This window comes from Microtus ochrogaster, chromosome 19, assembly GCF_000317375.1.
Source record: "Microtus ochrogaster isolate Prairie Vole_2 chromosome 19, MicOch1.0, whole genome shotgun sequence".
NCBI lineage: Eukaryota > Metazoa > Chordata > Mammalia > Rodentia > Cricetidae > Microtus > Microtus ochrogaster.
Window position 1 is genome coordinate 25459063 of NC_022021.1, and position 14141 is coordinate 25473203.

Here is a 14141-nt window from a genome sequence, read left to right on the forward strand (position 1 = left end):
GCCTGCTTGTATGTCTGTGCACATATATGTCTGGGGGGGGGGGGAAGGGGATTTGTTTCTACTTGGACTGTTTAGGATTTCTTACTCCAGTGAAACAAGCAAACAGTTCTTGATCAGCCGTTCTTGTTTCTTGTTTTGTTTTCCCTCTGTGTGGAATAACACCTGTGTCAGGTAACACCTTCAGAGATCTGCAGAAATTTCAGTTTCTGCTGCAAATGAATACACAGCACAAGACCCTCATTATCTAGCTATTTGTCATTCATGTGGGTGATTCAGAAAGAAATTGGCTGTTTTTGTTATATACGCCCATGGGGGGGCGGGTGAGTGTACTACCTTGCTAGTTGTGTCCTATCTTCATAGGTTTGAAAATGTCCCCGTGGTCCTTCTTGTATTTCTGTATCATCCCTTCCTTTTACTATTACTACACTGATATGGAAATTCATTTAAGAGGTATATTTTGATGTTTTAACTTGTGTATGCATTGTATACAAGTCAGGATCAACATTCCTATCCTCAAGTATTTCTTTGTGATGGAAACATTTAAAATCCTTTCCACCAGTGTCAGGACATACGTGCACACTGCTGTTATAAATACAGGCCGTCACGCCAGTGTACAGCATCATATCACATGTTCTAACAATAACTCGGTACTCAGCGGTCACTCTAGCTCATCCCTCTTTCCCTTCTCCTCCCAACCTCTGGGAGCCACCATTCTACTGGGACCTCCTGTGACTTCCTACTTTCTCTTTTCTAAATGCAAGTGAGATCATGCAATACTCATTTTAATGTGCTGCCTTGCTTATTTCATTTAAAACATTGACTTCCAGTTTCATGGGTGTTGCCACAAAATTCAGTCATTTATTTTTTTATTAATAGTATTCTGTCATGCATGAATACCATTTTCTATATCAGTTCATTAGGTGGTAGGCAAACAGATTGCTTCTCTTTCTTGGCCCTTATGAATAGGGAATGTAGTTGTATCATTGCTGTAATGGTCTTATCATCCTTGTAGTTAGATTGCTAGATCGTATGCTGATTCCATGTTTAATTTCTGAGAAAATCTTATACTGATGTTCAGTGATGTACAATGACTTTGCTATTCTGTTCCTATCAAATGTCCCTGCCTTATCCTTGCCAGCACTTGCTCCTTTGTGATTTTACATTTGGTCTTAGCAGAAAGACCAAGAGCAATAATACCTGTTTCTTTGATAATAGCTAACCTAACTGGGTTGAACTAGCATCTCACCGTGGCTTTGATTTTTTTTTAATGATTAATAATTTTATATATAACCTGTTGGCTTTTTGTATATTTTGCTTTCATGTCTATTTAGATCCACTTTTTTGTTTGTATGTATGCTTGTTTTGAGACAGGGTTTCTCTGTGTAGCTCTGGCTGGCCTAAAACTCACTCTGTAGACCTAGCTGGCCTCAAATTCAGTGATCTACCTCCTTCTGCCTCCTGAATGCTAGGATTAAAGATGTGGTACCCCCTACACCCAGCCATGTTGGCCACTTTTAATTGTATTGAGAAATGTTCTTGCTGTTGAGTTGTTTGGATTCCATATATGATTCCATATGAATTCTGGATATTGACTTTTTGTCATGGGTGTGTTAATTGTCAATCCTTTGTGAGAGCGTTGTGCATTGTTCTCTCTTTGCTTGTTCCTCTGCTCCGAAGCTTCTTTTTTGTTTTCTTCTGGTAGTTTTATAGTTTCAGAGTCTTATATTTTGTGATTGACAGATGGGAAAGAGGGGGTCTAATCCAGTTTTTCCCATGGACATCCCGGCCTCACAGCACCATGTATAAGAAACCTAGCCTTTCCTCAGTGTTTTCAGTTTTGCAATATTGTTAGTGCGTTTGTCAAAAGCAAGTGACTTTAGATGACTGGCCTTTATCCTTTCCCCCAGATCTATGTCTGTTTTCATAAAGACACCATGCTGTTTCAGTTGCCATAGATTTACAATACATAAAATCACCACACTATTTCAGTTTTCATAGATTTGCAGTATATTTTAACTCAAATATTGTCATGCTTCCTACTTTGCCCTTGTAGATCAAAATGCCCCTGGCTATTCAAGTATTTTTGTGGTTCCATTTAAATTACAGTATTGCTTCTGGTTCTATGAAGAAGGTGACTGGTATTTTGAATAAGAACTTCATAGCTAGAGATGGCTCAGTGGTTAAGAACGCTTGCTCTTAACCTCTTGAGTAGGACCTAACTTCAGTCTTACACCCACACGCATGGTGGCTTTCAAGTATCTGTAACTCCAGTTTCAGGGGATCCAGTGTTTTCTTCTGGCCTCCACAGGCATTACACACACATGATGCACATATATACATGCAGGTAAAACACTCATGCACATTTTTAAATAAAGAATCACATTAGATCTATAGATTACATTGAATAGTGTATACATTTTAACTATATTTGTTCTTCCAATCCATGAGCATAATATAGCCTTCTATCTTTTTTATCATCTCCAGTTTCTTCAAGGCATTATAGTGTTCATCTGTGCTTGGACATTTGGGTGACCTCTACCTCTTCGGCACTGTGAATGTTGCAGTTATAGACCCTAGTATACAGTATTTCTTTGAGATCCTGTTCTTAAATGTTTTGGACCTATCCCCAGAAGTAGGGTGACTGGGCCATATGCAAGCTCCATTTTTAATTCTGTGAGAAACTCCCATGCTCTTCCACTTTGGCTTCTAACCACCAGTTCTCAGGGCTTTCCTTTGCATTTCTTTTACAATCACTGGCTTACAGAATTGTTTGTGCATTGGCCATCTGAGTACCTACTTTGTGACACCATGACCCAATATTTTCACAACCAAGGTTCACTTCTCTCCCCTTGTGCTCACAGTTTGAAAGAAGGCTGGTCCCAAATATTTATCAAATAATGATTAACTTGGACTACTCACCAAGGGCCATGCTTCCAAAGAAAAATGACTCCCCTTCCCCTCACAGCCATCAGTTGCCAGTAGTTGTTCAGCTAGGTGTGTAGCTTCATGAGTCCCTCTTCCAACTGTGTGGGAATGTAACTGGCTTGACCTTCTGCACTATTGCTTTTCATTGTGTCCATACTTGTATTAGTCATTGTGTGCTTCATGGGCCAAAGTGGAGGGGGGGGGTGATTTCCTACCGCCGTAAAGCCCGCTATCTCTGCAATGTCATTTGCAGTGCATGTTAAATTAAATTGGTTAGTCACTTATTTCTTTGTTGATGAACATCTGAGTTATATAAAGTAGGACGTCTTTACTCTGTATCTGTTGACCACGTTTGAAACTTACTATTTCCTTCAGTCTTTATTTCTTAATTTAAAAAAAAATTAAATTAAAAATAAACTGGAACCATACTTGAACATGCTGTGGTAGAGTAAACTTTGAACTTTTCTTTCTCTCTTTCACCAGGTGTCACCAAAACTCATGCCAATGCAGCAGATCTCAACTTGAAATGTGGAGAGGACGTTTGTCCCAGGATGCTAAGATTTCCTTTTGAACACATAGGATTTAATTAAAAGGATGTCAGTAATCAAAATTATATATTTAACCAGAAGTTTCGACTAGTTTTCTTCTAGTATTTCTGGGTGCGCGCAGCTGTAGACTGTTCCCTTGAGTGTGTTCTAATGTTTCCACAAAAAACAATAGGGAAACATTTCACTGTGGTTTTCTTTCATATTACTAAGAAGGTTGTCTTTGCCATTGGTGCTCACATCGAAAGGATGTTCATCTTTCATGCTGTATATACTAAACCATGACGTAACAGTCCTGAGAGAAAGTTTTCATGTGAATATGTGGCTTAGGCAGAATACTTTTTGGATGACTATGTATCTTTTGCTTTCCTCTTGTATTGAAAGAAAGCTCTGATTTGGTGATTTTGCTTGGCTCTTTAAAAATATCCTCCTTCCCTGCACACTTCCTATAGCCAGATAGATACCCAAGAAGGCAAAGAGGAATGTCTCTGGGGAAAGTAAGCAGAGGAAAGAACAAGGCATAGATCTACCAGGGCTGGCATCCCACCAGATGTTGCCTTTAAACAACCAACCATCTACCTATGTGCACTAACAGCTGAGGCTAACTACAGGAAGAGGACTAGAAACCTCCTGACATACTTGCCTAGTTCTCCTATTTTCAGATACTGTGCTATACTTTGTATTCAGAAGACTTTATTTCTGTTATTGAGGCTCAGTGTTTACTCATACAACATCTCCTAAGCCAAAAACAAAACAAAACAAAACAAAACACAAAAAACTGTGGGCAATTTATCATGAGTTTTAAATTAGAATAGAAGCAGTGTTTACAAAAATGATCTTCCAAGATATTTCCCCATTAGGCTCTCCATTGTGCTTAGCAAAGATCGTAAACAGTGAATGCCTTTTTTTCTACAGAAAAAAAAATGATATTTCATCTGCTTGAGTGAGTTCACTTAGCAGAGTACTATTACTTTAGCCTTATCTGTGTAGCGGGAAAGATGGGAGGGTCTCAGATCTGAGTTGCTAGCAAATCTTTGTGTTGGGGAATGAACAGAGTGGCTTGAGATTATAAGGGATGCTCCTTCCGAAGTAGCCTCAGTCCCGGACAGTTACCAGGAAGCGTCAATTCAGAAGCTTCCTCAGGATCAGATGGGTGAAAGCCTAGGCAGCCTGAAGCCAGGCTGGACAGCTGATGTCTGCACATTGGAATATACCGTTCTTCTGCTACTAATGATAGGAATGTCTGCATGCTTTAGGTGATGGGTATCATTGAAACTCACTTCTCAAGTAAAGCCACAGCTAACCTGTACAGTGTGTGAAGGGGAAGACAGGCTTCCCCCAATAGTACTCCCTGTGCAGTACTGCCTTTCTGACTGGCTCCATGGTTGAAGGCATCCGCTGCCAGCACTGATAAGAAGAACCTGTCTGTCTCAGAAGGCACAAGGTCCATGAGAGTAAATATGTCTATGATAGAGGAAACGTTTGAAAATATTATTGTTGATATGGATATGTCTTCAGATGCACTTGCTTATCATTCCAGTCTGTTACTTTAAGACAAGGGGCTTCTAAGAATGTTTCCAGCATCGTCCACGCCTGAATAGATGGCTCAAGAGTCTTGTTCAAAGAGTGCCATATTTTTAAAAACCTGTTAAGTGTTACAATAAAAATTACAGATTGACAGAGATAAATGTGTTGTTCTCTTTTCTCACTTGGGAATGGTGCGATTCCACATGGGGAAACACAACAACAGCTGTTAGAATGACCACACATTAGGTCAGCAATCAAGTCATTATTGATTCTTTCTTCGTTTTTTCCCAGGGGGCAGGAGGTATTAATACAAGGCCTCTATGCAGTCCCAGCTGTCCTGGAACTCATTGCTTAGACAGGCTGACCTTGAACTCATGGAGTTCTGCCAGCCTCTGTTTCCTAAGTGCTGATGGGATTAAAGGCATGTACCACCATGCCTGGCATTAACTTTTCTTTTTGCTATACCAAATAGATAAATTTACATTCTAGGAAGAGCAAAATTACCTAAACGAATTCTGCTGTACCTTGCTCCCTATCACAGCCAATCATATCTGTGAAAATTGATTGTCAAGACTTCATGTGTATTTTTTTTTGCTTTATCTGACATTTTTCTTCATGGTACATTTTCATTAATCAAGTAGCATGTTGAGTTTTATTGCAGTTTTAAATGTCTGTCCAGTATCTATTGCTTCTCCACTAACAGTCTTTTCTTCATGGCCAGAATCCTGGAACCAGAGACAGGTTTCTTATTTCTTTCTTTCTTTCTTTTTTTTTTCAAGACAGGATTTCTCTGTGTAATGTTGGCTATCCTGGAACTCGCTCTGTTAGACCAGGCTGGCCTTGAACTCACAGAGATCAAGGCCTGTGCCTCCTGAGTGCTTGGATTAAAGGTGTGTGCCACCACCGCCCAGCAAGGGCAATGTGTTTCTACGATATCATTCTTGATAGCTCTACTCTGTCTACTCTATGTCCAGTAATTGTCATGTGATATAGGGTATTAGATTATTTCTCCCATGTTCAAACACAGTGAGAGATAAGAGTTTTCTTCCTCTTCTTCCCAGAAGCTAAAAGAATCTGATGTGGCTTTAGCATGAGGTCCTCCCCTAAACACATACATATGCACACATACATGCATACACACACACTGCTGCTTTGTCATTGCAAAGGAAGAAGCTGACACTTAGGAACTGTGGAGGGAACATTCTGGTTATCCTCTAGCCTAGAGTTCAGTACCTGAGCCAGTTTCCCTGCAGCTGACCCATAAACCAGCTTCCTAGTCTTTTGTTTTGTTTGCCACTTGCCACCACAATGTATATTAATCCAGCTTTTGTGGTTTTGAGTTCTGTGTGGGACCTGGGGTCTTACAGGTTTGCATAGAGTGAGCTAAACAGGCTGTACCCTGAGTCCAGAGAACACATAAGCACAGGAGTGGGTACTACCAGTCGGTAATAGGTTTACGTTGACTTTCCTCTTAAGGTTGTGCACTCTAAAGGTATGTTATATACCAGTGACAATTAAGCAGAGGTTTTAATCAGTGGATGGGTTTTTTTGGGGGGACTAATATTACTTTTTTTTTATAAGCTATGATCTGGCATTTCTTAAGCTTACTTTTGCTATCATCTATCTTTAAAATGAGATTATTCTGTTTTCCATAGTGGTTCCATAATATGAAATCAATGACTTCCACAGGGCAGGGAACCCTGACTGCTCTTTGGACTGGAGAGGGAAGGGAGAGGAGATAGAGGGAGGGGGAGGGAAATGGGAGGAGGAGAGGAGGTGGAAATTTTATTTTTAAGTAAAAATACAAATAAAATAAAAAGATAAAAAATAAACTTATTTTTTTAAAAAAAAGAAATCAATATATTTGACTTCAAAAAAGTCTTACGGATCTTTCAAAAACACCATGCCGTATTAGCTTAGTTTGGCCGTATTCTGAGATTTCACTGTCTACCCTGCCTGTCTGTTGGAGGCCATATTAATACCAACATCAGGATAAGCATAAACACCAATAGAGGTAATATCTTCAGGTATGTGTGGCATGCTTGAAGTCTCTTCCATCTAAAAGACATGTCTATCTATGGAATCTTCCAGAGATATTTTGTGAATAACCCAGCTTCTTTGAGATCTCTGAATAACTAACTGGACAGATGAAGTCCTTTGCACAATCACGTTTCATTGTGGTGGCTAAAGAGGCTTGATTATGGTCACTGTGATCTTCAGTGGAGTACTCTTATGGTAGTTTGGATGTAACTGGCCCCTATAAGCTCAAAGGGAGTGGCACTATTAGAAGGGGTGGCTTTGTTGGAGTAAGTATGGCCTTGTTGGAGGACATGTGTCACTGTGGGGGAAGGCTTGGAGGTTTCCTATGTTCAACATACCACCCAGTGTCATAGACCACTTCCTGTTGACTGTGAGATGTAGGACCCCCAGCTATTTCACGAGCACCGTGTCTGTCTGCAGGTAGCCATGCTCCCTGCTATGGTGATAATAGACTGAACCTCTGAATTATCAGCGAGCCACCAAAATTAAATCTTTTCCTTTATAGGAGTTGCCATGGTCATGATGGCTCTTCACAGCAACAGAAACCCTAACTAAGGTAGCCCTCTTGGAAGGGACCTCAGACTACGGTATCCTGGCTGTTCTATAGCTTGACTTGCAATATCCCAGCTCTCAGAACTGTGGGATCCTGGTGCCCATGTAGCCTGTTCTGTGTCTGGCTCACTACTCTGCTGTGCTGCGTTCCATTTATTGCCCACTATTCAGCTCAGGAGGAAAGTGACCGCAGAAACTCACATATAAACCCTGTTTCCCTCAGAGTCTTGCTTTTGGTTTAGCGGGAGAGGAAATAGCATCTTCCACTCTGATTGCCTGGAACTGGAAGGCCTTTATACCCTCTCCAGATATGGGCTCCAACTCCCAACTTCTGCACACAATATGGGCAAGAGTAAAGAGCTGTGTTGATCTCAAGCAGAGCTGCAAAAAAAGTACATATACACACCACTGTGCTTTCAATGTACATACCTGTTTAACAATTTTATGGCTGTCCATCGCTGGTCTGTGATAGTTTTTGAGGCACAATTAATAAAAACCTCAGAGAGAGAAATTGGGGACTCACCTTGAAGATCCCAAAAGCAAAGCAGCCAACCGCTGTCTCCTACCTCAACCTCAGTCTGGAATGGCAATCCTGCCTCCGGGAATCTCAGAATGAGACTGTGACTGAGAGCTGTCCCCTCCTGTTTTATAATCCTCATCCTCTCAGAGGCTGGGATTAAAGGTGTTCACCACTGGGATTAAAGGCATGCACCACCTGGTATCAATGGCAAACTAGTGTGGCTACTGGGGTTAAAGGTGTGTGTCACCACTGCCTGGTCTGTAAGGCTGACCAAGGCAGCTTTTTTACTCTTTGATCTTCAGGCAAGCTTTATTTATTAAAATATGAATGAAACGCCACTACAAGTTTTCTAAATATATTTATAGAATTAACCTACCAGTTGGAAACATGGTTAATAGTAAGTCAGGCTTAGATTCCCCTTGGTTAAATAGTGATGTAACATCTCTTAGGAATATGTATGGGAAAAATGGAACCTAGAGGCTGTTACACAGTAATAAATAGTCCTGAAATGTCTATGTTTGTTTAAGCATTGTATAATTTGCAAATCACCCAGAATATGTGAGGTATCTTATTCGGTTTTCACAGTAACTTTCCAGGGAGACATTATTACTGCCACTAAAATTAACTTGATTAGCCTGTGAGAAGTAATGGCCACTAGTTCGTTAATCAAATGAGCCTTTCTAGGCTAATGTTGAATTTTGCTAAGGTAGTTAATGAGATGCAAATTAAATTCCCTGAATAGAACTAGATTTGTTGCTCTCTGCTTGAGCCATAAAATAAAGTCCACACCCTTTAAACCCAATGGGACAAATATTCTGATTTTGTTCCCTCTGTTCCATACTGCTCTTGTGCATAACCTAGTTTATGGGAAAATGGATAGATAGTTCTTAAAACAAAACCGCTAATGTCTCCATCAGGAAAATGTGTCTGCGGGTGATCCCTAATCACCCACATCTGCTCACTTGAAAGGCTTTGGTTAGACAACCAGCGGTAAGAAAGCTCACAGGACCATAGCAGGAAGCATTGACAGGCTGAAGCCATTCCGAAATTCCACTTTCCAGCTGTTATTCATTCCTCGTGTTTGAAATGTACATCAGACTGATCCAGATGAATTCCCTGAGAGAAGGCTCACAGTGTCACTGTCGCTCAGAGAGGTTGACCTAACAAGGTCAACCATTCCTTCCACCAAGAGAGAAAGATTCTGTGGAATGAAGGTAGGAGCATAGCAACCCAAGACACTGGGTGATGGGTTGCAGAAAAAGGCCTGCTCAGCCAGGTACATGAAAATGAGAAGCTTTAAGTGTTGCTATCACATTTCTTGGAAAGTAAGGCATTGCCAATTGTAAAACACATCATGCTTTTGTCTACCTTCTTTATCAGTGAGAAATTATATTGTGAGGGGCTGGAGAGATGGCTCAGAGGTTAAGAGCATTGCCTGCTCTTCCAAAGGTCCTGAGTTCAGTTCCCAGCAACCACATGGTGGCTCACAACTATCTGTAATGAGGTCTGGTGCCCTCTTCTGGCCTGCACCACAGACAGAATATTGTATACAAAATAAATAAATTAATTAATTAATTAAAAAAAAGAAATTATATTGTGAGAGTAGTAAGAAGTTTTAAATTTCTTGCCAGTCCCAGACAGATTTACCAAGTGTTCCCTCCCCATTGACAAAAGGGTCATTGATGGATGTTTGGTGTGACTGATAGAAACTCAGGCAGTTAATGGCCCAAGGAAATGGCCTGTCAAAAGGTCTGTACATTTGAAATCTTCATGACCAAAGAGTTGTATTTCTAAAGGACAAGGTCATATTGGTGGGCTTGGAAGCCTGTCTCAGCTTCTCCTCTGAAGCTACGGGGCGGCATGAAGCCGACAGCCCTCAGCTATAGGATGCCAGCGGTTGTGTGATTCATCTTGTTTTCAGATACGTTAAATGTGGGGAATTAATGAATTGGAGTTAGTCCTCTAAGGTTGTTCTGAGTAACAGCAGATTAAAAAATAATTTGAATAAAAATGTTGCTTTCATACATCTACACCGTACTAACTGCCGAGAAAAATATCCTAGCGATCGACTTTAAGGGGAGGAGAGAGTTGGCACTTTTTTCCTATATTTGGAAATAAGTGCTTGGAAACATTTGCCAATCTCTTCGCCAGCCTAATGATTTATTCCACCATCTTCCCATCACGGTTTTCCCAGTAGGTGTGGCGCTCTCCTCCTGTCTTTAGCCCTTCAATGCCATCTTTTCTATACATCTCTAGTGTATAGAAGTTATAAATTTTTAAATATGTTTGCTCTATTACATGGACTCAAGTAGGTAAACCACGTATGAAAAGCCAAAACGTTGGACGAGGTCTTCTTGGTCTGGAAAAATGAACAGACATTTATTGAATACTTTATCGGTCAAAGTCAGCTTAGGAGACAAATTACATAGCAGATAGGACATAGAAAGTTGAGTGTACAGGGTTATTAACTAATGTAATAGAAATGAAGTTAAGAGAACTCTTAATAACATAGAATACAGCCAAGCAGGTAGCCACACAGGTTTAAAAAAGTCCTTCCAATGAGTGGATTACCAAGATTCAGAGCTTGAGGAAAGCACGTGGCTGAGGCAACTGGAGAGCAGAGAAGTCATCATAGCCCAATGCTAACAAAACCTTCTGGAAATTCCTCTGTTATGTATGTGAGGGAGAGACAGTCACACATCAATCATCACCATGACGTCGAAAGGAGGTACCAAGGAAGCTGTTCCCAGGAAGCATCTCAGCAGGGTGCCCTACTGTGTTAGATGCTGAAGGACTCATAGAGGAATCTGCTGGGTGCTGGACTTCCTTGTCTACCACATATTGCAGGAGCAGGACCTGAAAAAGCCCATCATGCTGTGTTTGCTGGGAACTGGCATGATTCAGAAGCTGGGTGGTGGAGAAACTGAGCTTCAGCATGTTGGCAGAAGGATCATACCAGAGACACATCTCTTTCTCCATAGTGTCCCTCTAGCACCCCATACTGGCAAGGATGAACAAACTACCACAAGGTTAAAAAACAAAACAAAACAACAACCTCTTTGCTGTATCAGTCTTCGTTTTCTTAGACCAGGTAAGGAAGGATAAATTTGAGTATAAAAAGTAACAAATTGCTAATGATATAGGTACCTTATTAGCCAACATTGTGTAATATGCTATAGTTACTACACTAAGAAAGCATATATGATTTCACCTTTAAGAGGTTAAGCTTCTAGTGGAAAGAAATAGTCAAACAATGACATGTGAGAATTGAATTTTCCTATTTTATGAAGGGAAAGTATGAACACCATAAAACATTATTCGAGCAGTCTTGAAATTGTATTTTATATGCACGTCATCACATCCTTAAATATATCACAGCTTTTTTAAAAAACAAAATTGTAAGCATATTTAAAAAGCAAAAAAGTGACTCAACAGACAAAACCCTAAAAAACAATAAGGAGATCAAGTAATTTGTGACTTATGATTCATTCAAAGTCACAAAAGGAACTTTGCCACAATGGCAACCCATGAGAAGAAATGGGTGGAGAGCAAAAATCAAACATCCATATGCTTGATTTTAGAAAATTTAAACTTCAGAGTTTGGGAGAAATCATAGGGCTATTGAAAGCATATGGAGTAAAATGATCCCGGTCCGGAATAGGGGAGCACACTCTTCAGTGTCTATTGTAGCCATTTGATTATAGATGTTTTATTGTTGACGGAGATTGCGTAGATACAATCTGTTCTGAAGGGGTCAATTGAAATAGGCTGGTGACTCAGGAAATGCAGCGATGAGAATGCCACCAGCCAAACACAACCAGCTGTGCTTTGCAGAAGCGCAGAGATTGTGAAGTGACCTCAGTGTCATCTGTAATGTCGAGGAGAAGCAGAAATGTTCCGAGGACATCTAGCTGGTGGCAGAACTAAACATACTTATAGGAGTAAACTAAGTCATAAGTTAGCCTACTTGCAAGATGGAAATAGAATTTCTCAAGATGATAACCGTGGAGGAAAACAGTGAGACGCAAGGGATCTCTGCTGTTCTATCTTACAACTAACTATACGTGAACAGAACATGTTCTCAACCAAGGTACTAACAAATGTTTGGTTCAAAAGCAGCTTAGTGTGCAGTGACCAGCCCCCTTTTCTTTACCACTACTGAGGATGGAGCCATGGCCTTCAGCATGCTGGGCCAACACCGTAATACAGACTCACAAACACAGTCTAAGGCTTGCCTTTTGAGTTCATTCAAAACCTTGGTGGCTATCCTTTGTTCTTTTTGTGTTATTTCTTTTATTTTACTTTCCTTTTTAAATAAAAGGGAAATATTTCTCAAGAATGATAAGAAATAGTTGCTCTGGTGTTGAAAATGAGGAAGAACCAGTGGGGCTGACCAACCCAGCAACTACTCAGGCCCAGAGCCAGGGTAGTAAGTTCACCCTTCCCAACATCCACCCCATCTATGATCTGGCGCAGCATCTGAAGGGGCCAGTCCTGCAGTTTCAAAGTTTCAAAATCTCCATGACACAGGACAACAGCAGGGTATCCAGGAGGAGTGCCAGTGAGAGCCTAGTGTCAAAGTGTAGCAGAAACTGGAGACTTTAATGTCGCTTTGCAGTGAACACTTGCAAGTAATCCTGTATAGACCAAAGAGCAGACGGTGTGACTCACTGTATCACACTTCAGCTTCCACAATGAGATTTTCCTTTTTCTTCTTTTCTTTTAAATTTTAGCTTGTCTTATCTTGGGAGGGGTGCTGAAAGGCAGACGGAGGATGAACGGGATCGAGATACGTGATGTGAAATCCACAAATAATCAATAAAAAGGTTTTTAAAAAAAATAATAAAAAGCAAAAGAAATAGTTGGTCTAGGAGGCTATGCATTAACTGCATATTTCTATTTCTGAATAGATTTCTCCAGCCCCTGGGTAGGCTTTCTGATATGTAAATGGCTGTGATACCTTACTCTGGGGGCTACTGTAAAAACTAAAAATATATCTTACATCCATGACACACAGTAGCCAGACACGTAAAGATATCCCTTTATATTGGAAATCCGGGGGAAGAGGGAAGGGGTTGTTTGTTTTTCTTGTGTGTGTCTGTGTCTTGTGTGTCTGTGTGTTTTCCTTTTGTGGTATTTTTAGGGCCTCTGCATTTCCATCTTTGTTTTACTTTTTTGTCTTTGAAATTTCACCATGTGATTGCAATTGTTCAGGTACAGTATTTGGAATAAAACACCTGTGTGTGAGAGAGAGAGGAGGGGGAGGGAGAGAGGGAGAGAAAAAGAGAGAGGGAGGGAGGGGAGAGAGAGAGAGAAAGAGAGAGAGAGAAAGCAATATAAATCCTCATGGTCATCTTCTATTCATCTTCTTTTTTCACTAAGAACACCTGTGGATTTAAAAATGTAGCCATACTTAGGAAAAGCTTCTTCTGGCCTTTTAATGAAATGTTATTTTTAGAACTGCATTGGGCCATCAGTGGTTATGTTCATACTCAGGTCCATCCACTTTCATAAAGCAGACCATAGCTCTATTAAAGGTAAAATGAGAATATATGCTTTTGAAAAGCAAGCAAGGGATTTGCTACCTCTAGTAGTGGTGGTAGAGTTAAAACTGGACAGAGGAAGCTACTAGAAAAACTAGATACAATCTCCTCCCTGATCTTACCAAATGAGATGATCAGGAAGCACACAATTGAACTTCAATATTTCAAGCAGAAAAGTAGCACAATAAGGATACTCTTGAGGTTGGTGTCCAATAGCATCTCCTTTGATGATACCAAAATGGTAAGAAAGTAAACATAAAGCGACAAGAACTTGCATAACTTTAGAAAACCTTATACTGTCTTTTGAATGTGGAAAAGGAACAGTAGAAACTAGAGGCAACCTTGAAGGAAGAATCCTGTCTGTGTTTTCTTTATTGTCTCTATTTGAATTTTCATGTTTTGGGCTGTTTCCTTCACTTATTTAATTGTTTTTTCTTGTTTTTCTTGGCTTTCTTTAAGGGATTTATTTATTTCTTCCAATTTTTTTTT

The 14141-nt window shown here is 40.2% G+C and overlaps 1 protein-coding gene across 1 annotated transcript in view; it reads left to right on the forward strand.

Annotated features, from left to right (window-relative positions):
* The window catches only part of Oxct1 (3-oxoacid CoA-transferase 1), a 125201-nt gene extending 120047 nt beyond the window's left edge, over positions 1–5154 (forward strand). The window contains exon 17 of the mRNA XM_005356578.2: positions 3409–5154. Coding sequence (XP_005356635.1) covers positions 3409–3450 — 42 coding nt within the window. The 3' untranslated portion in view covers positions 3451–5154. The remainder of the gene's footprint in view (positions 1–3408) is intronic.
* Positions 5155–14141: the final 8987 nt, after the last annotated feature.